The sequence below is a fragment of the Porites lutea genome, chromosome 10 (genome assembly GCF_958299795.1).
Source record: "Porites lutea chromosome 10, jaPorLute2.1, whole genome shotgun sequence".
In the NCBI taxonomy this organism is placed as follows: domain Eukaryota; kingdom Metazoa; phylum Cnidaria; class Anthozoa; order Scleractinia; family Poritidae; genus Porites; species Porites lutea.
This window is the reverse complement of record NC_133210.1, coordinates 31,397,981-31,424,751: the sequence shown is the minus strand read 5'-3', so window position 1 is coordinate 31,424,751 and position 26,771 is coordinate 31,397,981. Positions and strand designations below refer to the sequence as shown.

The window sequence follows — 26,771 nt, the reverse complement described above, 5'->3', positions numbered from 1 at the left end:
TGCTGCTAGCAAAAGAAAAAGTAGCATTTAAACAGATTATATTAGTTTAATCTAAAGCTTTAACCAAATTTACGAGTTTTTTTCACAAAATAAACAACATTAAAAGATGTTGATTAACAGCAATTAACAACATTACAAGTGGGTAAAAAACAAATAGCTTGAAAAATAACTACAAAGAATTAACAAAACAATGTAAAACCCATATTCGCAAATTACAAATCAAATAATTGGCAATTAATCTAATTATTTAATTGTAATCGCTGAATAAAAAGAACCTGGAGTTACGAACAGTTTGTTTATCACATGTTGTGCTTAATATAAAATATCGATTAATAAGTACGACTTAGTTATCTTGATTTGTGAGGTATGCGTTATGGCTTTAGATAATCAATTGACAACGGATGATTGACATATGACTGTGGATTGAGAGACGACTTACGATCGATGATTTATGACAACAAGAGTTATGAGTTATGATTTTGATTTATGGCGTACAACTAACGGTGAGTGTTTCATGGTAAATAATTAACATATCTGCACTATGAATTACAAGATATGACTTGCAAGGCTGTGCTCTAAGGAAAATTGAAGGGAGCCCAGTGCTCTGAAACTGTAAAATCTAGGGTGCCCGGCATATGATTTGTATGAAAAATCTAATATTTTCTAGTCGCCCGAGGGCAAAAGTTAGGTGCCAGGGGCCACCGGGCTCTGCTAGAGCACAGCCCTGACTTGTGACCAATGATTTACGATTTTAATTTATGATTTACGAGTTACGATTTATGAGACGACAAACATTTTTGTACGTAACCAATTCACACCCGTTTTCAGACCTGGCCTCTAAAATCCATACCCGTTTTCGGACCTGGCCTCTAAGAATTAATGTCATCATTACTTGGATTAGAACAGCAACAAAAAATATTGTTTAAAATCCATTTCGAATGAAGATGTATAAGCCCAAGACTAACAAGCGGAGGCTTAGGGTAGTTCTGATAGTGATTATCGTCTGATGATGGTGGTAAACTCCAGTTGTTGACCTGACAGGTCAATGAAGTCGCGATGCTGTCTGGTTGAACCTTGATTTTATTGTTGGCCATACCTGAGAATTCCCAAGTGTGTAATACCCTGCGGAGCACTGCACTTGAAAGTCGTCTGTCTTTGATGGGCAGGCATATCCTGCAGGGCACGGTGTACAATCTTGTTGTCCTCCCTTGCTGTACGTACCATCTGCACATTCAATCTCTGTATTAGATGTTGTGCTGGGACATCGATACCCTGGCGGACACTTGGTACAATACTGGAAACAAAAAACACGTTTCCAATTGTTTTCAAGAGAATGTTTGCTTTAATAACGTGTTTCTGTTTTGACAGACTAAGTAAAAAGTAGGCATTTCTAAACCTGTTACAGCTTATTTGAAAACGAAGATGTCACAAGAATATTTTGTCCTAAAATAGCCTCTGCTATTTTTGATAATGAAAAGAAAAAAGCAAAAAGGGATCGAACTAAAACCTGAGATCAGGGTCTTAACCACGCCCTTCAAAGTGATTTTACGACACATTCTTTGCAGTTTAGCCTGAGTGGCGGATGTTCGGGGGGGGGGGGGAGGGGAAGGAAGGAGATTTCCTGCGCGTGAGAATCGCGAAGGGCGCACGAAAGGAGGGAAGGGAACCTCTCCAAACTTCCCTTTCGCGCGTGCACTGGCGTACCCAAATTCCCTTTCCATTCGAACGATTGCCACGCAGTCTATTGTGCTTCTACGAATATTTCTATTTACGCACATAATGGCATGGCGGTCCACCGTTAGAGCCGTAGCCGCAGAAAACAAACAAGCAAACAAAGGGAAAAACATGACGTACCGTTTGTGATCCAACTGAATATTCTCCTGGTGAACAGGTTACAGTCTGGTTGGTATCTGTGTGTGGACAAGACTCCCCAGCAGGACACGGAGTACAAACCGTTTGACTACCAACTGAGTAGGATCCCTGGAGACAAAGTAAAGGACAATGATATAATTAGTACAGTTCTGTTCATTAATAGCAGCATGACATTTACTTCATGTAATAGTATTAATCTGTCCTATGTTCACTATCTTTACCAGTGTTACCATCTTAATTGTGTCAATAACAAAATGCTTGAATCTGATTGGTTCTTAAGAGCCCATCTTCATAGCCTAATTTTGCTTTTGTAATTCCAAAACTGTCCGATTTGACCTGTCCGATTACCGGGAGCTTAAAATCGGACAGGTCAAATCGGACAGTTAAAGAACCAATGAAAATCAAGTACCAACTGCCACTAACCAATTTAACTACATAGCGCATGATAGCCAATCAAAATCAATGAAAAAATAGTGACCAGGTAAGCTGTCCAGGTTCAATTGGAAAAGAAAAATGGATGGAACGAACTGGTCCAGTGACAATTATTCCGATTTTTTCTTTAGGCTTTGATAGCTTGTTACTCGAAAAAAAAGTTCATCATGCGGTCAGGCTAGCTTCCACATTCTGGAAAATTTTATACAAAGTTGTAACCGATCATGTTTTTGTTTTGGAATCTTTCTCTTACATTAATAAATATTCTAAGACTAAGATTCCCGCATTTTGTTGTTAAAACAACCAATTCATAATATGACTTCGTGCCGTGCAATTCAAGGGTACTCCCTGAACTGTACTTCACTCAGTCCTTTTGCCATTACCAATCGAAGTAATAATACCAATATCATCATCTCCATCAGAGTCCCCAAGGCCATTATTCACATCACGAGCGATGAGCATCATCACCTGTACTTAAGCGATAACTAGCGCCATTTTCCAACACTGTCACTGTGAAAGCGGTAAGGGGTTGAGTCGTCAAAATTCCAAGATGAACCTGTCATCGCTGATTCACTACTGTCATCATCAATACCATCAGATTTTTATTTGTCGTAATTTTGAACATCACCGTATCACAGTAGTTACAATTACATCGTCAGTACTATCATCATCCTCGTCGTCCGTCGACATCATAATCATCATCACCATTATCATCATCGTCATTATCATCCCACAGTACTATTGTTATAACACCCGCCCTCAATATCAACACCAACATTACCATAACCAAAAGTAGGTTGAGTTTGATCGTCCGGGTGAACGTAGTCCTGAATAGGACTGTTGATGTTGACAGTGACTGACGTTTCGACAACCTGTGCGGTAGTCATCTTCAGAGTCAAAGTGAGTTGTATCACGTCAGGTGATGGTATTATACTCTGGTTATTATTATTATTATTATTATTATTATTATTATTATTATTATTATTATTATTATTATTATTATTACTATTATTATTATTATTATTATTATTATTATTATCTTAACCATTTTGATAATCACCAGACTCGTCATAGGTTTGTTAACACAAAAATTAAAGGTAAACAATTTAACAAAAATGACCTCTACTCTGCTACACAATGTGGCAAAACGACAAACATACCGGCAGACATTTAACATTTCCAGTTCCATCCTTATTTGGGCATTTCCAGCCCTTTGGACAAGGAGTACACTGTTCCTGACGACCATATGAGAATGTGCCACCAGGGCAGTCTGTCACCGTGGCAACAGTTGTTGATGGACAGAACTTTCCTTCTGGACAGACAGTACAGGCCTGCGCTTTTCCAACAGAGTACGTTCCTAAAAAACGGAAGAAAGACAGGTGGGTTGAAGGAAGGTTTTATGAAGGAAACATTTACTGTTGGCTGGGTGAAGATTCTTCATCAATCAACTCCAATGTCTTTAGCCTACGGGCACTTAGTGCAAATCACGTCACGTACACCATATTGGTGTCCCAAAACATGGAACAGCGGCTATGTTGGTGTTCCAAACCAATCCTGTGGGGGCTGAACCCGTGAATGGGTCATTGATATGTGTATCTTTGTGGCTATTAATACTGTTTGTCTGAAGTCCTTCAACGATATGTTTTCTGTAATTTGCTAAGTTTTCGTTAGATCACTGCTGCATATTTGCCAAGACCCTCCCGGAGTTTGCTTTGTGACACAAAGAAGGATGGTTACAAGGAAACCAACCCTAGAAGAATCTTAGAGTCATCGGCCGAACATTTTCTTTTGTTTCAATAAATTTGCATAGAGGCTGGTCACGTGGGTGAAAATTCATTCACGACATGGGGCAGAAAGGTCGACGACTCTAAGATTCTTCTAGGGTTGGGTTCCTTGTAACCATCCTTCCTTGTGTCACTAGGGAAACTCTGGGAGGGTCTTGGCAGATATGCAGCAGAGGTCTAACGAAAACTTAGCCAATTTCAGAAAACATATCTTTGAAGGACTTCGAATAAACAGTATTAAAAGCGAAGCCACAAAGATACATATATCAATGACCCATTCACGGGTTAAGATGAACTCAACAAATTGGCCTACTCCCAATTTACGGGTCTTTATAGCTCAGATGGTAAAACACCGCAGCGCTAACACAGAGGCCATGGGTTTGAATCCCGTTGAAGTTAATTTGCAATTGCTTAAATTGCAATTACTACTGCGACGATCATATCTCAATTCAAATCCGTGTTTCCGCAGTTCATGTCATCTTCATTAATAGAAAAGGTTGCTTAAAACTGATCTGCAGATGGTAAACATTTCTTTTTTAAGACCTTTTACCGGGAATTCATGATCAGAAGCGAGGATTTCTGTTATAAGCGAGGGCTCTGTTATAGTTCAATTTTATCTTTGATTTGAACTTTATTTACCTTTGTTTAAACTCGTTTCCATACATTTCAGTTCTCAAGGAAACTAAAATTAAGACCACAGATTAAATTCAACTACAACAGTTCCACAAAACAAAGCTTCTCCAAAACAAAACAAAAACACAAACCTGACACGCATTGACTTGTAGGTCCTTGTTGAGTTGATGGACACTCGGAACCGGCTGGACAGTCAGTGCAGTTCACACTCCCAGTAACAGCATACTGACCAGGGTCACAAGGGATTGGATACGCCTGCGGAAACACACAACGAAAAACACATTTCATATCAGGTTACACACAACTATAGCACCCAAAGACGATGCAAAACACAAAACCGATATCATAGTTTTTATTTCGATAAGCATGTGGAATTGGATATTGTTATTTATGCATGGTTAGCCTAGAAGATAAATCATTAGAATTATATTGTATCTACTAGTTAGTCACTTACGTCAGTTGTTGGGCATTTATTACCAGCTGGGCAAGGCCAACAACGCACTGATTTTCCAACACTGTACGAGCCTTTCAAACAGGCTGTCGCATTTGACCTAAAAGAAAGACAACAGGAAAGCTATTGATTAAAGTAATTGATACTTTTTAAGTATGGTGAGGCATATTCTTTTGCAGGCTGCATGAGCGATGGCGGCGTTACCTTCAACATTTTGAGTTTCGTGTTGCTTGCAGTCCCGCTCTGCGAACTAAGAAATTTACGTAGATGTTTCTCAGCTGTTTTGAGTTTAACCCGCGCTGGTATTTGACGATACTGGGATCATTACCCACCTATCCCTCCCCTAAGCCAACACTAACACTTACTCTCACTTGGGTCAAAATGTTGGCTTAGGGGAGGGGTAGGTGGGCAGTTTCCCACAAATGTACAATGATCCCGATACTTGACGTCATAAGTGGCATAAGATTGTTGTGTTTCATTCCCTGTTACAACTTTTTCCTCAGTAAAATTAAATGGTAATGGTCCTTATTTTACATCGGTAGATCGTAACAGTACACATTACACTGATAAACCTGAGGCCAACGGTACGCTCATTTCACCCCCTCGCTCCATCAGTGCGCCGCTTCACGGGTATTTAAAGCTACTTACAGCTACACAGAAAGGACAGAAGTCGAAACAAGGATTTGAGGTCGCATATAGGAATCGAACTAGGAACGTCCCGTACAGAAGGCCGTGCACTAATCGACTGTGCCCCAGTGTTTCAGTTGTAACTCCTTTTGAGAGTAAGCAGAGTCAAGCCTTCTTCTTTCAAACTATAGCCAACCTAGAAATGAGTGCGAGTATTTGAGGAAAATAACACTCACTCTGGATTAGGGCAACGAAACCCTGCAGGACAATCAGTGCAATTCTCTTTCCCTGTCTCGCCAAACGTGTAAGTGCCAAGTGTACAGCGAACAGCTCTCTGATTGGGTGATGGACACATGTAACCAATGGGGCACACTGTACAGTTGGCCTGGCCTCGAACAGAGAAGCTTCCTGCTGCACAAGGAGCAATAGGCGAGCTGGGAGTTGGACAACTGTACCCAGCAGGACAGTGCTTGCAAGATGTGGCACCCTGTTAGAGTGAGATAATTACACGGTTAAGAGTTTACCTGAGATATACTTTCTTGATTACTTTCTCGAGAGTACTTACCATTAAAAAAAAGTAATGCTTGAAAATATATTTAAGCCTAGCTATTTACACAAGCAATTTTGGGGCACAATTTAAATTTGCCTGCTGTCATTTCACCTAAAACTGGCTAACTTGCCTTCCGGAACAGTTGAGGACAGTGTTGTTAAAAAAAATGTTAAAATCGGCCCTGATTGAAGCATCGAGTAATTAATTTTATTTTATAATTTGAATGCGTGCCATGAATCAAAGAACGAGAGAAAAAGGTAAGCTAAGCAATATGAAAACGCTTATGTTGATGCCCAGGCGGACTACCTTCAGAGAAACCATTGGAAAGTATCGAAATTTGTTATCTTGTATTACTTACGGAGCAATTATCAAAGCACTAAAAGTAGACATATACTTACAACTTCACTGTAGGTGCCAATGGAACAGTGTTTTGGAGCCTGCGCAGGGTCACTACAAGCTTGTCCTGCTTGACACTGTGTGCAGGAGGCGTTTCCTTGAAGGGAGAAATACCCAGGCATACAAGGTACCGGTGGCTGAGTGTTGTTTGCACAGCTATAACCAGCAGGACAAGGAACACATCGAGGAATCTGTACCCATCAAGATAAAGAAAGGAATGAAGATTGCTTTGGAAGTGTTAAGTCACGAAAAAAGTCAAGCTTCTAGAAGAAAAATGTCACGTTTTCAGGCACTACTTGCGATTAGGAAGTGTTGTTTAATTCTCAACAAGAGTTACTCTAAATTTCTAATGGCAACCCCTTGTAAAGTATCTCCTGGTAGAAATCTTGAGTTTGCATTCTACTTGTTACGTAGACAACACAGATCAGACAACGCATTTAGTTTAATAGAACCGGGGCAATCTAATTGACTTGAATCCTGGATGAAGTAGTCAGGGTTCCAATTACTTTTTGGGGAAATAGAAAGTGAGACAGTGAAGCCTGAAATTGCCTACAGCACTCAATAACCAAGCCACCTTCTTTACTTCCTAGCTGTCTATGTTAATGAGACCCTGCAGTAGTGCGACGTTTTACAAACAGTAACATGAAAGTTAGCTTTTCGCCTACCCGTTCTAAGGGCTCTATCACGCATTTGAGAAAAAAACGCGTGACGGGCCCCAAGAATATCTCTGGGTAGACTACTTGACATGATGATCACCATTTGATCAAATAGGTTTTGTATACAATCTTAAGAACAGGACCCCCATTCCTACCTCTCCACCATTGTTCCAGTATTCTGTAGAGGAACAAGGAACAGGGGACTCGCTGGGGTCATTGCATGTGTGCCCTGCGGGGCAAGGGGAGCAAAAAGATGCCCCTGTACTGGAATGTGTCCCCAGGGGACATGCATGACAAATTCCTACTCCTGGTGGACTGTAAGTTCCGGGATTGCACTCAGTTGGGGGTATTGGATCAGAGCCATTCATGCAGGATCGTCCAGCGGGACAGATGTCACACACTGATGCGGCACCAAGACTGTATCTTCCATCTGGGCATTTCTGTTTGAAGGAAACAACACCGAAAATTACTTGGCAGAACATTAAACACCAACCATGAATCATCTCTAAAGATTTTAACTTTTGAGTCTGTGGAAGAAATCTTATGGTATGACCATTCAAATGAAAGCTCTTTGACAGCTCTTCCACATGGCACTATTTGTTTTTCAGCATGTTACAAAATAAAATGTAGAATTGTGTTTAACTTTGACGCTGACCATTTCTGGTAATAAAGGAATTAGAACAAAATTGAGTAATACGCCTACCGTGCACGTTGTTTGTCCAGCAATACTGTATTCTCCTCTGGCACAAGGAACAGGGGTGTTTGAAGGGTTCAAACAAGAATGTCCTGCATCGCAAGCTTTACAAGAAACTGAACCAGTTTCGTTGGCATAGGTGCCTTGAGGGCAAGGTTGAGGAACATTCAGTGGCGATGGACAGTAATGGCCAATGTCGCAGGGGATGCATTGTGACCCATTGCTATATGTACCAACCTACAAAGAATAAAACGTTTAGCCATGCAGTAAAAAGATCGTTGCATTGATAAACCAAAAATACTACCAATATTCTAGTCTTGTACAAAAATGTTACGGCAAGCGTGTCTTATTTCAAAGAAGACACAAAAGTCTCAAAAGCCTCTTATTGTTGCCTGTTGTCAACAGCAACAATAACCATACTTACAGCACATGTCACTGGCGGAAGCGTAGGATCAGAACAGATCTTTCCAGCAGGGCATGAAAGACATTCAGCTGAAGCCTCTGGTGAATACTGTAACAAATAAAACGCATTTCACCGCGTTAAAGGTCTATACACATAAAAGAATAGTGATTAAATAAATTAACAGCTGCGCGATATGGATGAAATCGTGCCCACGGTGCAATAATGACAACGTAGGGACTGTTATGATAGACAAGGACAATAATGGATGGTCGCAGTGATGATGATGGTGATGATGTTGATGGTGGGGGTGGTGGTGATAATGATGACGATATGATGGTGATGACGACGATGACGACAATGATGATGATAATAATGATGAAGATAAATTGCTTCAACATTTTGTCTGATGAAGTAGACACATCAGCTGTGCTAGTAGCTGTAACATTTCTCAGCATTCACATAAGATGATCAAAAGATTACAACGCTCCCAAAAATGACATGAGACAAGACGAATACAAGAACTGCCACGTGACAGAACAAAAAAGAATAATGATATTCAAAACAGGCTAAACAGCAGGTTTTACCTGACTAAAGAGACATGCCACTGGTAGGCTATCTCTTAATGGGCAGCGGCTTCCTGCAGGACAGGGCTGACAGGAATGTGATGCATTGTCTACTGTGTAGTACCCTGGAGCACACTAAAACAGAACAAAGGAAAATACGTTGGAAATAATTATTGGAAATGGTAGCCTAAAAATTATCTACCCTACGATATTACAAGAGTGCACATTTAATATATAAATGAAAGGATATTACACTGTATGATCAATATTTTGGCTAAGGAAAATGTAGGAGAACAATAAAGCTCTTATGCTTGTGTTTAAGCGGACAATACAAGGTTGTGCTCTAAGGAAAATTAAAGGGAGCCCAGAGCTCAAAACCTGTAGAATCTAGGGTCCCCAGCATATGATTTGTATGAAAAAAAGTAAGATTTACTAGTTGTTCAAGAGCAAAAGTTAGGTGTCAGGGGCCACCAGGCTCAGCTAGAGCACAGCCCTGTATATATGAGCACGTAAATCGGTGCTTGCCGATAAACAGCACAACTTCAAATATCTGTATATGTTATCTGTCAAGCACAGAATAAGGTGTATTTACTTTACCTGAGTGCAGGTAGTTTGTCCTTTTGCTGAACTGAAATAACCTGGAGGGCATGCTTCAGGGGAATCAGTGGTCGTTGGGCATCGATAACCTGTAATTCAAGCAGGTACACAGGTAAGTTGGTTTGTATGAAGGTGAGTAAGTACATGGGAGGGCAGGGGTCAATTTAATAAAACTTTTTCAAGTGAATTTACAAGTGCTGCCTTGATTTTAACAGGTAGGTAGACAAGAAGAATCACTAGGTAACGTAAAAACAACAAACTTCATACCTCGATCACACTCTTTACAACTATCAGATTTTGTTTCATTGGCATAAAATCCAGAGGTACATGGTTGAGGGCTACTATTGATGAGCAATGGACAATAAAATCCTACAGGGCACTCAGTACAAGACACGCTTCCTTCTGAGGAAAAGTACCCTCTGCCACAGGCTACAGGCGCGTCACTCTTCACAGCACAACTGGTAAAAAACAGAATATAACAAAGTCACAACATTTTCTAAATAATATGATCCTGCAGGAGAATCAGAAGCAAATGAAAGCATTGGTGAATTTATGCAACTTAAGTCAAGTGAGAGCAGCCAAAACGTTTTTGATAAAGTGTATATATTTGCGCGCATTAAAACTTCATCACACTTTTTTCAACTTATTTAATATTTCTGGCGTTGAGTTTTCGGGATCGAAGACGTTTTGCGTAGTAAACTGAGCAGTGACGCTAAAGAAATGTTCTAAAAAGTGTGACGCACGTAGTAAGTTTTTGTTTTCTTATTGAGTCTACTAGTGTTTGACAGTCTTGTTGACACCGAAGTCGTGGCAATGAACAAACGACAAACTTCTCCTCAAACAACCTTTATGTTACTGTACTGTGCAAAGGAAATTAGAGCGAAATTCACCTAATTTTATCTTTTTTTTCCGACAAAAGTTCACCGAAGTTATACAAGTAAAGAACCAATTTTCGGCCACACATTCTCAGTGGATTCCAGTGCAGTTAAACTGCGCCATGCCAGCTAATACATATGAACGAATACAACAACGTATGGATGTAAAGTTGGCAAAAACAGTGACCTCGACATCTCACCTATGACCTTCTGGGCATAAAATACAAAAAAGAGAACCGCTCGAGTTGCTGTACGTTCCATTGGGGCATTCTTCTTTTGCCTCCAAACCAGCGTTAGGGCACCTGAATCCGGCATCGCATTGCTTACAATCGCTCAGTCCTTCGACGTCAGAATACGTGCCATTGGCACAAATAAAGAACGTTGACAATCCGTTATTCGGGCATTGCGCTCCTTTGGGGCATGGACGGCAAACTCTGCTCCCGGATGTAGAATATGTGCCGGCCTGGCATTCCGTTGTATCGTTTCTATAACAACTGAAATTTCCAGGAAAGAGTGTTCAGGACACATATTTTAAAAAATAATGTTCTCACGTATGTTCTGAAGACGCGTATGGTGCTTGAAGGCTGCTGCTTCTCTACTGAATGGTGCCATTGATGAAGGTAACTTAGAGTGCAGTGAAGAACATTGTGGTGCAGTAACAACTTTCACGTATGTGCTAGACAAACGTCTGGTGCTTAATAGTTACAATTACTGGTTTTAATAGTGCTTATTGTAAAACACTGTGGTGCAGTAACAACTATCACATATGTGCTAGACAAACGTTTGGTGCTAATAGTTACAATTGTTGGTTCTAATAGTGCTTATTGTAAAACGTGCTTAATTAATTGCTGCAGTAAAGTAATCGTCGGCATCGCTTACAAATACCACCACATTAAGTGTGAAGCCATTGCCTGTGCTATTAACATGAACTGTTTCTTACGTGCAATTAAAAGTTATATTATAACTGTAATAATCAAAGGTTACAGAGTGCGTTCAAACGATCTTGACGATGTCAATTGCCCTAGAAAAAATTTGCGGAGATGCCAGATCTGTGTCTGAGGATCCGTCCATTCAATCAACGATAGTTTTCCCCTGCAGTCCCATAGTCCAGTCAGTATTGAGGATGTGTTCGGAGTCCAACCCAACAAAGTACTGGATCTTATTCGCGCTATGATTGGCCATTGCCAGTGATGATTTGGGGTACAGAAAAACGGTTGCCGTCAAAGAAATATGGTTTTCCTTGTTCCGTCCGAAAAAGCGCAGTGAAACACACAACTACGGCTGGTGCACGTCCTTACCACATGACGTCATCTGTGACCGACATATGGGAAAATGGAATCTACTCAAGATTCCTCACTACATTACATATAATGCATTCTACCTTTTATAGCATTTTAAAAAGCAAAAGCATTTTATGTAAGAAATAACAATGCACAAGCTATCCTCTCTATTCCTCGTCGATACAACAACTAATCTTACACAATACTGCTTTCAGTTAGATGCACCTAACAGCGTGAAAGCAAGGCTTTTTTTTAAACAATGTCTTACAAGAATTTGATGCCTTATGCGCAATAAAGCACGAAGAGGCAAGGTAAAGTAAGGAATTACAAGCATGTACATGAATACAGAATGATACGGGGGAAAAGTTAAGTTTTTAGAAAGTCGACTTTCATTCACTTTTATATCTAGTTAATTAAAGTATCGTACAAGTTGAGGAAAGACAATATCACGAATTTGAAGTGTTAATACTAATCCTCAGTGGGATGGGAAAGGTATACCTAAGTGTTCTCCTGTTTCTGAGGGGAGGGGGGGGGGTCTTATGGCAAAAGAGATATCTTCTCTATCGTTATCTTAAGGAGTGCATGTAATTATCTGGTACAAAAACCTCACCTGAACCCAGCTGGGCACAATATACAATTTAGTGAACCCGTCGTGTTGCTAATAGTTCCGTTAGGACATACTTCCGGTGCTTCCATTCCAACACTCGGACATCTGAACCCAGGATCACAAAGTTTACAGTCGCTCAACCCTTCTTTGTCGGCGTACGTGCCATTAGCGCAAAGAAAATACGTCGACAAGCCATCTGTTGGGCAATGGGTTCCCTTTTGACACGCTCGGCATTCGCTACTTCCAACGCCGGAATAGGTACCAGCTAAGCATTCTGTAAAGTTGTTTCCCAAACAACTAAAACACGAGGCAAAAGTGTTTAGCACGAAAACAATGAAATGATGTTTCCACGAATGTGCTCCACGTACGAATGTAAGGTGCTTGCTTGGTGTAGGTACTGACGTGTTAAATCGATTCTTTGCATTAAGGTAACTGACGAATTGCATTTATCACAGTAAATATGAAGACAAATGGCAACGTAGAAGTGTTTAGCACGAAAACAGTGCAATGATGTATCCACGAAGGATCTTCATGTACGAATGTATAAACGTGCTTGCTTCGTGCAGGTGCTGATGTGTTAAAGTGGTGCTTTGCATTACGCTAAATGACGAATTGCCTTTAACACAGTACATACCAAGACAAATGGCAAGGTAGAATGGTTTAGCACAAGAACAATGCAATGATGTATCCAAGATTGTGCTCCACGTGCGAATGTAAGGTGCTTGCTTCATGCTTTAACGGTGCTTTAAATTACGTTTTCTGACCAACTGCATTTAACACAGTACATATCAAGACAAATGGCAAGCTAGAAGTGTTTAGCACGAAGACAACGCAAAGATGAAACCATGAATGAGCTCCAGGTACGAATAAAAGGTGCTTGCTTAGTGCAGATACTGATGTGTTTTAACAGTGCTTTGAATTATGTTATCTGACGAATTGCATTTAACACAGTACACATATCAAGACAAATCTACCAAAATTCTTCCCAGAAACTGGAAACGTTTTCGACCCCAATTACGAGATGCAAACTTTATTTGAGTGTCAATGTATAAAGCACGAAAGTACGAATTGGGGACACTCTTTTTACGTCTCCTACAAGACTGACGGGACCACCATTTTACGTGGTCAGCCCAGCCACGCGAAGGTCTAGCCGTTTGTAGGGCAAAGGCAGTACCTTAATTTCTCAGTTACTTTGAGACCCTGATTATTGGTCCAGCCCCGGGAATCGTACCCGCGACCTCCTGCTCAGCAATCAAACGCTCTACCGACTGAGCTAATCCTAAGTGGTATAAGTGAAATCTTCACCTATACATGTAAAATACGAAAAACCTGTCTGATAGATGCATGAATCAGTGAATTAGTGGTGCAATTGATGATTCAAAGACATCGTTTGTGACTGTATTTTAGGGAAGAGAGTGGACATAAAAAAGGATTTTAAATAGATGTGCAGGACAGATTTTCAGTGACGGAATAAAATGCATGCAGTTGCTATTTTACGCAACACAATTTTGCGTTGGTAAATAGAATAACAGTGCTTTAGATTAGTGGTGCAAAGACAAAAATATATTAAAGACAATACAGTATAAATTTTATTGTACCTTTTGTTCGACATCATCAAGAGTGTTAAAAGTTATTATGGACAGACTAAAAAGGCTCGCCGCCATTGTCAGAGTGAATAAATATAATCTACAATAAAGACAATTTCTTTGGTCTTCACGAACTTTCTTTCATTTATATTAGACTGATGATGTGCAAAACTAATGAACCAGTGAAAGAATACTCAGCCTCACCTATAACCAGCTGGACAGAGTATACACTCCACGGCACCCGTAGTATTGCTATACGTTCCATTGGGACAAACTAAGGGCGCTTCCATTCCAACATTTGGACATCTGAAGCCTGCATCACAGAGCTTACAATCCGAGCTGCTTTCTGTATCAGAATATGTGCCATTAGCGCAGAGAATGTATGTTTCTAGTGTCTTGGTTGGACAGTGCGCTCCTTTGGGGCATTTCGTACATTTAGTACTTCCAGCTGCCGCATAAGTCCCCGCCGGACATTCCACTCGACTTGTTTTGCCTTCACAACTGAAAATTCAAGTATGGATTGAGTAACATAACCAACAATAATACGATTATCTCCACGTATGTGCTTAGTATATAAACGGTGCTTGATTGGTGCAGACGTTGCAAATAAAGGCGCTGACGACGTATCAATTCAAGTGAAACTGTGGCGTGAAATCACCAAGATGTGCCATCCAAAATTTAACTGCATTTGCTGGGAAAAGCAACTGTTCTTGATTAGTGCTTTCTAGGATTCCCTAATTGTGGACATAAGTGGTTCAAGTGCAAGTCTCTTGTGGTATATGACTACAATGTGCAGAACCAGTTGTGCCAAAAAGTGACCCTGATTGTAGAAGAGACAAATTGTGCTTGATAGGTGCTCTTCATGATTCATCAGGTGTCCATTAAAGGATACCGAATCTCACCTATAACCAGCCGGGCAGAGTATACACTCCAAGGCACCTGTGGTATTGCTATACGTTCCATTAGGACAAACTAAGGACGCTTCCATTCCAACACTTGGACATCTGAAGCCTGCATCACAGAGCCTACAATCCGAGCTGCCTTCTGTATCAGAGTACGTGCCATTAGCGCAGAGAATGTATGTTTCACGTGTCTTGGTTGGACAGTGCGCTCCTTTGGGGCAGGTTGTACATTCATCACTTCCAGCTGGTGAATACGTCCCAGCCAAACATTCTACTCTATGCGTTTTGCCTTCACAACTGAAAATTTAATTAGGAATTAACATGCAATACCACTAACTATATGATTATCTCCACGCATGCGCTGAATACATTAACGGTGCTCAATACGTGCGGACGTTGTAAATGAAGGTGCTGATAACAAATCAATTCGAGTGCAACTGTGGTGTGAAATCACCAAGATGTGCCATCCAAAATTTAACTGCATTTGCTGAGAAAAGCAGCTGTTCTTGATTGGTGCTTTCTAAGATTCCCTAATTGTGGACATAAGTGGTTCAAGTGCAAGTTTCTTGTGGTATATGACTACAATGTGCAGAACCAGTTGTGCCAATAAGTGACCCTGATTGTAGAAGAGACAAATTGTGCTTGATAGGTGCTCTTCATGATTCATCAGGTGTCAATTGAAGGTTACCAAATCTCACCTATAACCAGCCGGGCAGAGTATACACTCCAAGGCACCTGTGGTATTGCTATACGTTCCATTAGGACAAACTAAGGACGCTTCCATTCCAACACTTGGACATCTGAAGCCTGCATCACAGAGCTTACAATCCGAGCTGCCTTCTGTATCAGAATATGTGCCATTAGCGCAGAGAATGTATGTTTCGAGTGTCTTGGTTGGACAGTGCGCTCCTTTGGGGCAGGTTGTACATTCATCACTTCCAGCTGCTGAATACGTCCCAGCCAAGCATTCTAATCGATGAGTCTTCCCTTTACAACTGAAAATGCAATTATGTATTGATTAACACGCAATACCACTAATTATATGATCATCTCCACACAAGAGCTGAATACATTGACGGTGCTTGATGAGTGCGGACATTGCAAATCAAGGTGCTGATAAAATATCAATTCGAGTGCAACTGTGGTAGAGTGAAATCACCAAGATGTGGTGTCCAAAATGTGACTGCATTTGTTGAGTTAAAAGAACTGTTAATTGGTGCTTTCTAGGATTCCCTCATACGTCATTCAAGTGCAAGTCATGAAGGTCTAAGAGTACAATGTGCGGCTCAAATCGGTCTTAGTGTCCCTGGAAGCTGAGGAAGCACATTGTGCTTGACAGTTGCAGTTCCATATTCATCTGGAGTGCACAGAATGTACTTAATCTCACCTATAACCTGCCGGGCAGAGTATACACTCCAAGGCACCTGTCGTATTGCTATATGTTCCATTAGGACAAACTTCCGGTGCATCCATTCCAACACTTGGACATCGAAAGCCTGCGTCACATGGTTTACAATTCAAGCTGCCTTCTGTATCAGAATATGTGCCATTCGCGCAAAGAATGTATTTTTCAAGTGTCTTAATTGGACAGTGTGCTCCTTTGGGGCATCTTGTACAATTAGTACTGCCAGCTGGTGAATATGTCCCAGCCAAGCATTCCACACGATCTGTTTTGCTTTCACAACTAAAAATGCAAGTATGAATTGAGTGACATAACCAATAAAGATACGATTATCTCCACGTATGTGCTGAGTTCATAAATGGTGCTTTACTGGTGTAGACGTTACAGTTGCAACTGTGGTAGATAGCCATGTAAGGCCATCGTAAATATGACTGCATTTGCCGAATTAACAAACTATTCTTGATTGGTGCACTTTCAAATTCCCTCACGGACAATAACGTCATTCAAGTGCAAGTCCTGAAGGTGTAAGACAATGGTTAACTGTGCAGGACAACGGTAAACTTTGCAGGACTGACTGTGAAAGAAAACTGGCTGCTTGCTGAAAACACATACTGTGCTTGAATAGTGCTTTTGCAGATTCATCTAGAGTTTGCTGAATTTTTGGAATGAAGTGCTGTGTTAGCTTTCTTGAGCTGGAAGAGCGATGTGACTACTGGAGTGCTGGACGGCCAATCACTTATGGTGCTGTGTGCTTGACTAATTAGTAAGTACAGTTCTGCCTTTGCCAGTTATCCAATCAGTCTCCTCCACTTGATGTATGGTATCCACTGATGGTTCAAGGTGCGATGAAGTGCAGTTGCTATATATAAAAATTATTGTTCAAGCTTCAAGAGTGCAAGATCAGCTTGTGGTGTTTGATTGGTGCAATCAATTTTGTCGACTATTCTGAAACTTAAAATCTACCACTAAAACTGTCCTCTTCATTAGTCTCTCCACAATTTCCTTGACTGAAGCAGGATTAGCTCAGTCGGTAGAGCACTTGACTGCAGAGGGGGAGGTCTCGGGTTCGATTCCTGGGGTCGGACCAACACTTAGGGTCTCACAATAACCAAGAAATGAAGGTACTGCCTTTGCCCTGCAAACAGCTAGACCTTCACGTGGTTCTGATGACCCAAAAATGGCGGTTCCGCGTCCAGTGGTAGATGTAAAAATATTGTCCTCAATTAGTACTTTCGTGCTAAATACACCCGAACAAAGTGCATTTTTTTTACAAATTATGCATTGTACCTGATTAATAAATGTGCTGAGTCAAAGATATTAAAGTTCCTTAAATTGAATACGGTTAATAGTAAGAACCTCACCTATAACCCGCTGGACACAGAATACAATCCAGAGCACCGGTAGTGTTGCTGTATGTCCCATTGGGACAAACTAAAGGTGCTTCCATTCCAATACTTGGGCATCTAAACCCTGCATCACAGAGCTTACATTCCAGTTGGTTTTCAGCATCTGAATAAGTGCCATTAGCACACAGAGTGTAAGTCTCCAGCCCTGCTGTTGGACAGTAGGCTCCTTTTGGGCAAGCCTTGCATTTGTCACTCCCAGCTGGAGCAAATGTTCCAGCGGGACATTCCACTCGGTTTGATTTACCCTCACAACTGGAAATGCGGGTACATTATAGTTAGTGTAAATCAAGTGAGGTGTAGTAACATTTATTTAGTGACTTTCATGTTCATGTCTTAAAGTAGCTATGTCACGAAATTCAGCCAAATTAAGTAATTACAAAATGCCCGTTAAATTAAAAGAAGCATAAAAATTAAACGGCTTAAAACATTAAAGGAAGGTTAAAATAACACAACAGATACAACAGCTGCCACGGATGGGCAAAACTGAAGAAGACTGAAACGGATTGAAGTTAGGGTTTTTGAAAACTGTTCAGCCTAACAGTTTTTCAAAGTTTATCTCTGCTGTTTGCAGCTTCAAAAATAATGCTCAGGGGACATATTTGTGTGTCTATAATCTCTGATTTTGTCATTTACATGTAATTTCTTTTCCTACTTTAAGTTACATAGCGAGTGAGGGAGAGTAATATATTTGGCAAAATAAAACAAAATGAACTGGACTGCCGTGACACAGCCCCTTTAACATTTTAGTAACAACTGTGGCAAGCCCTACTAATATGGATGCTGAGAGGGCCACAGAAAGTGTCTGTGTTAAGCGGGTTCAATTTAGACGAAACGTAAGGGCTTTCTTTCCCTGGGAACAAAGCAAACTGTGCATAATAATGAGATGTCCGCACCAAGCGGGTGTCCGTAAAGCAGGATTTGGCTGTAGTTGCTGCATGTGTTTGGTGTATGTTTGAGTGCTTAATTCTAGTCTACTATGTCATTTGGTGGAATATCACCAGCCAAACTGCTTGCACTAAGATTATGAGATCAGGCAACTACTGAACAGGCAAAGAGAGGTAAATAAGTTTACAGTTAAAAATCAAACATCAAAACCAACATTTCACAACTATCATCATACAAACGTTACTACAGACAGAAAAGCTTCTGAGTGGCTCTTCCAGAAACTCACCTATAGCCAGCCGGACACAAAATGCACTCCAAGGCACCTGTGGTATTGCTGTATGTTCCATTAGGACACACTAAAGGAGCTTCCATTCCAACGCTCGGACAATGAAAGCCTGCGTCACATGGTTTACAATCACTCAATCCTTCCTCATCAGCATATGTACCATTAGCACATAGAACATACATTGATAAGCCATTGGTTGGACAATGGGTTCCTTTTTGACAAGAAAAGCATTGGATACTCCCAGCTGGTGCATAAGTGCCATTCGAGCATTCCACTGGGTTTGCTTTATTTTGACAGCTGTAATTAAGAAGAAATATTAAGTACGGTATCAAAAGGTAAATTCAGAAACAGTGACTAAGGCCTGGTTCAGACGCGGTACTTTTAATCAGCCGAACCTAATACATTGAATTAAGTACATGAAGAGTTTGGTATGTGAACCAATTAGGAACGGCTGTTTCAATTTGGAATGGCTCAGCCGTTCTTTTCGCCTAGCCCGGCCGGGAATTTAACCTTTGGAGAGACTTTGGAACAGCTTTGATTCAGACACCGAACTTTTCATGTACTGAACCTAATGTATAAATTATTATAACATATTTTCTGAGCAGTTTGACCAAAATGAGCATTTTCTCCTTTTGAATTAAGTTTGGCTGGAATTAAGATCGGCCTAAGAATCAATTCAACCACCCAAAATAATTTGGGTCGGCCTTAATTCGAATTAGGTTCGGCTCATGAAAAGTTCGGCGTCTGAACCAGGCCTATGGGGTCTCATTTAGGGCAAAGAAGAGTTTCCTATGTAATATAAACAGTAATTAGTAATCCCTTAAAAGCTTACAGGAAAAAATATTAGAAAAGGAAGGCTTGGGACGAGACAACTGGGTGTGCTTCCTTGTTCCAATCCTTTCTCATTTTCACCGCCAGGTTGTGTGAGCAAGTGCTTGAATAACAACTTAAGGACAGATTTTAAGACAAAAGGCCCATTTCAAGCAGTCTAGTTCTTTTTTATTTCTCCACCACTATCAAAACTCAATCATAGCCTTTTTGATTTTATATGGAAAATAATGAAAAACAGTGATAAATCAATTTTAATTAACATGGAGCATTTCAGGTGACATAATACCTATAACCAGCAGGGCAAACACTGCACAAAGCAGCGCCTTTAAAGCTGTAGGTCCCATTTTCACATGGCACAGGAGATGCTGCAGGATTAGGGCACGTAAAACCTGCAGGGCACTGTAGACAGGCTGAGTTTCCTTCAGAATCTGCATACGTTCCATTACGACAGGGAACGTGAGTTGAAAGTTTTGCTGATGGACACTCCGATCCTGCTGGGCACTGCTGGCACTCTGTGCTTGCACCTGGCCCATATGTTGAAGCATTACAGGGTATAGGGTCTGAGTCTTTGTTAGGGCACCTGATCGGAAAAAGAAACAAATTTCCTTGAACCCTCAAAAGCAATTTTCTCAACATGTCAAAAGACCACCAGAAAAAGCCTACATTATAGAATGCATACAGCTGTAATGGGTATTCTATGTATTCTGCGTACCTGAATCCTGGAGGACAAACAGTACAGTTAGCAGCACTGCCTTTGCTGTAAGTACCATTTTCACAGGCCACAGGAGACAGAGCCGGAGTTTGACAAAGAAACCCCGCAGGGCATGGACGACACTCAAGTAACAATGTCTCATTAGCATAAGATCCTGGTGCACAGGGTGTGTGGACAGCAGAAGTATTCGATGGACAGTGAGATCCCAGCGGACATGGTTGGCATTCTAGGCTTCCTGATGGTGCAAAGCTTCCTGAAGGGCATACAACAGGATCTACTGATTTGTCAGCACAGCTATGGACGAATACAGACACCAAGTTAGTTCACTGGCAGAGATACCAGCCTCCGGAGATCTAAAATCTGGAGACTCTCTATTCTGTACTACACCCCCCTCCCCCTCTGAATGTCAACAGCCCACCACTCCCAACTGCCTGCACACAAATTGACCCAGCTGCCTTGGCTTAGGACATTATATGAAGTCTTACATGACCTACATGCTATCAAAATTCATTTTCATCATTGCAATGACAAAATAATCTTTGTTAGTGATAAATACCTGCAAAAATGTCCCAGAAACTGTACAATGAATATTAAAAAGTTATTATTTTGAAAAAAAAAGGGCTAAATTTCAAACTAAAGCACAAAAGTGCTCAAAAGTCCATTTCATCCGTACAGGAGAGCGGGAGATTAGTGCTGTATCTGGGAGAGTTGGTATAAATGCACTAGTGGGTTTTATGTGAAAGTGGTACAAGGTTAGAGAATTACACAAAGGAATATGATTAATACTGAGAACTACATTACTACTAATACCACCACCTATTATTAATCAAAGAGGGCTACTCATCAAATCAGGTTATTATTCAAAGGTTATTGGATTATTATCAATAATTTACAGCTTACCTATGTCCTCCTGGACATATAACACAGTGGGTGGCCCCAGCCTTACTGTATGTGCCATTTTCACACTCCACTGGCTCCACATTTGGGTTAGGACACTTGAAACCAGGAGGACACTCTAAACAGCTTGTGGCATTCACAACTAGTGAATATGAACCATTTGCACAAAGTTGGTGGTATGCAAGTTTTGCAGAGGGACATTGGGATCCAATTGGACAGCCATGACAGTAAGTGCTCCCTTCTGGAGCAAAGCTTCCATTTCCACAAGGTATAGGATCATCTGTCTTAACAGGACATCTGAAAAAAAAGAGAGATTTTCCAGTGGAATTTGTGAGAAGAATAGAAAACTGTGGCCATGTACGTTGGTGGGATGTAAGTGCCACCAGGGCTCTGCCAGTCCCAGGGACTGAGGGGAAAGTCAAGTGGGGGAGGTAAGACAACTTTGGAAACACCCCTCAAAGGTACAGTTGGTCCACACACACCCATACACACCATGGGGCAGGTCTGTGTATTGTCCCTAAATTTAACATGCTTAATGTGGACACCCATTCATGGAAACAAAACAAAATTCTTTCTCATCCAAGCAACAGATCCTAAACTTCCACTAACAGGGAACAAAACAATATTTTCTCATCTTTGTGCTGTAATAAGTTCAACGACATGATAAAATGATGATGACAGCATGATATGTTAGCACTTCAATGTTCACAGTACCAAAGTCTTGTTTTCTGGGTGTGGCTTAAAGCCATTTTCACCTCTAAGAGGTATCAGTTTTCAAACAATCAAATTATCTGACAGTGACATTTTTTAATCACAATTAAGGTGATTGATTGATTGACTGATTAATTGATTGAGTACGCAACAAGGAGTTCTTATCATTTGATGTCCTAACACCATACAAAGCTGTAACAGATACACATGTACTACAAAAACTATAAAGTTGATTTTTTTTTAGTTTGTGTATAAGAGGCTCCAGAACAATTAAACGTGAGTTAAAGACTGACATTAGCAGGGCACAAATCACAAATGTGTCAGGACAAGTAAACAGGCACGTTATATTTCTTTTAAGCATTGCATAAAGTATTTTTTTACCCCAGGCTAGGGCATTATATATTTTTCCAATACATAGAGGATATTACACGGTGGCAAGAAGATATGAATTTTATGTTCGAGTGGCAAGAACAATATCTCACGAGTGAGTGAAGCTCACTCGTGAGATATTGTTCTTGCCACTCGAACATAAAATTCATATCTTTGAGCCAGCGTGTAATGTTCTTTTTATTATATGGAGAAACCAATTCAACAAAAGCAAAAGGCGGGAATCGTGACGTCATTGAACGATACGACACTCACAAAGGTGACATACGGAAAATACACCACTCGGGTCCCGGATGAAGTGGTGTATGGAATCTACGAGTGGTTTAGTTCCCAGTAAAACACTCTCCTCCATATAATAAAGTCTTTTATCTAATTGCAATTAACTTTTATCCATGGTTGTATACTGTGATCTCTTATCAGATAATGTTTTTAATAATGTTTCTATTTCTTTATTTTAGTTTTTAGCAAACTGACTCAAGTGATAGCAATCCACAAAATGCACCCCAAGAAGTACAATAAGCACCCCTTTGTACACATACACACAGCCCCTACTTTCCAGGAACTAGGCCTGCTACTCAAATTGAAAACCAGACATTGGTGTTATTTAAACTTAAAGACCCACCTATGGCCTCCTGGGCACACAGTGCATGTGACTGTCCCACCCTTGCTGTAAGTTCCATCTGGACAGTCCTCTGGTGCCTGATTTGGATTTGGACACCTCTTTCCAGGAGGACAACTCTGGCAACTGGTTACATTGTTTGCATCTGTCAACAGATAAGTACCGTTGTGACAAGGGACGTATTCTGACAGCCCTGGTGTTAAGCACTGAGCTCCCTCAGGACAAGGTAGACATGCAAGGCTTCCTGATGGTGCATAGGTACCATTTTGACACTGAACAGGATCTGCACTTGGATCAGCACAACTTAAAGAAAATTACGCAATAAAATTAAAAATGAATCTTATTAAAGTTGATGAATACAAGATCAAGGAGTGACCTGAAAAAAGTCAAAAGTAAGTCCCAAAAAATGCAGTCAAATCAAATGGATAAGGTGCAGTCGTGAAAAGTAAGCCAGGTAAAATTAAGGACAGAGGCTACCTGTCACTTCAAGGTTCAAAGTTATTTCATTAGGCAGTGCCCGGTCAATAATAAATATCATAACTGCATGCATTCAGGATATCAAAAAATAGATGCTAATTAATGGGCACAGAAAGTGTTATTGTTTCAGGTATCCATGGTAATGACAATGTCATTGGTCATCTGTCAGTTAAGCCATGATATTATAGGCTATAAAGACTTTTAATAAGATTGGTGCCTTGCCAATGACATCGCAGCTTGATTGACGATCAGGTCAATAACCAGAGTTCAATACCATCAACCGACGTGATACAACTCACATAAACTCTGAAGATGACTGCCACACAGGTTGTTGAAATGTCAGTCAATGTCAACACCAGTCCTACGCAGGACTACTCTCACCTGGATGATCATATTCCATCTACTTTAGAAATGACTCCTGGGTTCAAACCTTTTTTCACTGTTTTACATCAAAAGTAAAGGTCAGTGCACACTAGGCGACAAGTTGCAGCAACACGTTGCGGCGACAGATCACTCCATGTGTACAGGTCTGGCGACTAGTTGCAGCAACAAATCGCTTTGTGTGTAATGGAGAATTTTTGTGAAAATCTTTCTCTCCGCAACATAATTTTGCAGCTGCAATAAGTCGCAAAAAATCAAATCAGACTGAATCTGTACGACTTGTTGCGGTGACAAATTCTGTTGCAGCAACAAAGATTTTCACAAAAATTCTCCCGTACACACAAAGCGATTTGTAGCTGCAACGTGTCGCCGTGGCATGTTGCTGCAACTTGTCGCCTAGTGTGTACCGACCTTAAAAGGGCAGATTCACCACTCACCTATGTCCACCTGGACACTCAGTGCATACTGATGATCCGTTCTTACTGTAAGTTCCATTCTCACATGGCTGCTCTCCTTGTGAAGCAAATGGACAAAAATTTCCTGCAGTGCAGAGCTTGCACTCTGTCTGGACCATAGAATCTGTGTATGTGCCATTAAAACATGGCAAAGGACTTGCTAATGGAACATCTGGACAGCGAAATCCTTTTTCACACAGTGTACAGTTGGTCTCACCAGCAGGTGCATATTCACCAGGGTTACATCTGACTGGATCAATGGTTTGATTGTAGCACCTGTTAATAAAAGAACAGTAATACATAGATTTAGCCAAGGCTAAAAGCAAGAAACTGAGGGTACAGTGTACAAGCAGAAATTCATCTTTTTGGAAGAATAATCTACGAGTCCATCCAAAAGTCACTTAGAACTTTTTTCAAGGGCCCCCTTCATTAATGAATAATGCTAACTTGAATATTTCTTGATATAAAGAAGCACACTTACTGGTGTCCAGCAGGGCAGACAGTACACTCTGCTGCCCCTTCAAGGCTATAGCTTCCAGTGGCACAAGCCTGGCATGATGTCCCATTGAATGAGAATTTACCTGCCTCACAAGGATTACATTTTGTTTGAGAAACATTAGGCTCATATCCTCCTGGGCAGTACTGTAAAGAAAAAAATCGTTTGATGATTAAGTGTTGAATAGTGACAAATATACTTCTGGAAGCAGCAAAATTGAAAGTTGCCAGCTCATTTTGACTGGGCTTTAACCCTTTAAGCCCCAGTATCTACATACAAATTCTCCAAACTGATCTCTATACATTTCCTTAAAGAATGAGTTGAGAGAATTTGTTAAAAGATCAAGGCATTTTTACTTAGGTGATCATTTTATTAATTCTCATAACTTATCTGTTGATAATGTATGGATATTGATAGGAGAAAATTGATCTTGGTCACTATTAGGACTTAAAGGCTTTAACAACATTTTCAAAAGACTTTTGTATTACAGTCAAACGGTATTAATAAGGACACTGAGGGGGCCCTAGAAAGTGTTCATATTAATGGGGTTAGCTAGCAACCTCTCCAGGGCGCTCTGGCAGCAGGGCGGGAATAGGAAGGAGAGCTTGCAACTACGTCTCTGGAATTTATTTCTGCCTCCAATTCCCCAGTGGCTCACCATCGACTGAGCAGACAGATTTCCACCAATCAGCGCAAAGCGGAAACAAGCGTAAATACAAACAATCATTGAAAAACACACGAAAGCATGTGCCAAAGGTAATGGTTTCATTACTAACGTCATCTCCGCCAATCAACATTTCACATCGACTTTTTCGATGCAGATATTCAAATTCCAAAGACGTGGTTGCAAGCTCTCCCTTCTTTTCCCACTCCGCCGCCAGAGCGCCCTGGAGAGCTTGCTCACAAGCTATAACAGGGTATCCGTATTAAGTGGGTTGAATTTAAAGAGAATGTAAGGGCTTTCTTTCCCCAGGGAAGGGCTTTCTTTCCCCAGGGACAAAACAAACTGTCTGTAATAATGAGGTGTCAGTGTTAGGCAGGTGTCTGCAACGCAGGCTTTGACTGTACTTGGCCTCCTATAGGTTTTGTCACAGAAACTATTGTGTAAAAGTTTGACTGTAATAGACCAATAAAAGGATACCTGAGGTTGTTGCGATGGGTCTGGACACACTTTACCACTAGGACAAGAGCGACATATTCCTTCTCCATAATTAGAATAAGTTCCTGCTGCACACAATGTCACATTCCCCAGTGATGTTGTGCAGTCGTAACCGGCAGGACAAGGAACGTCACATGATATGGATCCCGCAGTGCTGTTTAAACCTGAAGCACATGCCTGTAAGGATTGCATCCAATATTCAGTAAAAAAAAAAAACAAGCAATACACTTTGAAGAAAAGCGAGAGGACATGTGCACCAAGTCCCAAGAAATTTTTCAAAAAAATACTAATTGCCACATTTTGCTACCCAAAAAATTCCAGAATAAAAAATTTCAAACCCCGCAAAATCCTTAGACCATGGCCATCACTTGGAGAATTCAAAGTACCCAACCACCCCCCCCCCTCCCCCGTCACCTTTCCCAGGATCCAAACATGAATTTTCTTCACTGAAATCCACCTGCAAGAACAGGTATGAGTCTGAAATCCAGATTTTTAAATCCAGTAACAGACTTCACAATGAAACTAAAAACTAATTTATCTTATAATAAGATTGTTGGGAATATGGATGTACCATGATATCACCTCTTTAAATGATTTTCACAGGCAAACATTTTCGAGTAGATGGAGACAATGCAGACAGTGCTACCCTCATATTAGGGTAGCGTGATTATGTTAGCCACTTTACAAAGTCGGAGTATGGCCGGAAGATGACAACGCAATCGTTGAGTGACAATATCAATTACCGATGCACTACGCGCC

The 26,771-nt window shown here is 40.8% G+C and overlaps 1 protein-coding gene across 1 annotated transcript in view; it reads right to left on the bottom strand.

The window, feature by feature from the left end:
• LOC140950030 (uncharacterized) overlaps nt 1-26,771 on the bottom strand; it is a gene marked incomplete at its 3' end in the record, with an annotated part of 79,267 nt that overhangs the window by 51,286 nt on the left and 1,210 nt on the right. Inside the window, 28 exon segments of the mRNA XM_073399188.1 lie at nt 1,097-1,294; nt 1,855-1,980; nt 3,465-3,661; nt 4,853-4,976; nt 5,176-5,272; nt 6,036-6,286; nt 6,748-6,936; nt 7,557-7,841; nt 8,105-8,332; nt 8,520-8,606; nt 9,083-9,196; nt 9,659-9,747; nt 9,926-10,116; nt 10,734-11,027; nt 12,424-12,717; nt 14,211-14,507; nt 14,909-15,205; nt 15,607-15,903; nt 16,296-16,592; nt 17,672-17,968; nt 18,888-19,184; nt 20,005-20,298; nt 20,431-20,724; nt 21,331-21,624; nt 23,048-23,347; nt 24,340-24,633; nt 24,839-24,999; nt 25,995-26,189. Of these exon segments, the coding sequence (XP_073255289.1) occupies nt 1,097-1,294; nt 1,855-1,980; nt 3,465-3,661; nt 4,853-4,976; nt 5,176-5,272; nt 6,036-6,286; nt 6,748-6,936; nt 7,557-7,841; nt 8,105-8,332; nt 8,520-8,606; nt 9,083-9,196; nt 9,659-9,747; nt 9,926-10,116; nt 10,734-11,027; nt 12,424-12,717; nt 14,211-14,507; nt 14,909-15,205; nt 15,607-15,903; nt 16,296-16,592; nt 17,672-17,968; nt 18,888-19,184; nt 20,005-20,298; nt 20,431-20,724; nt 21,331-21,624; nt 23,048-23,347; nt 24,340-24,633; nt 24,839-24,999; nt 25,995-26,189 (6,378 nt within the window).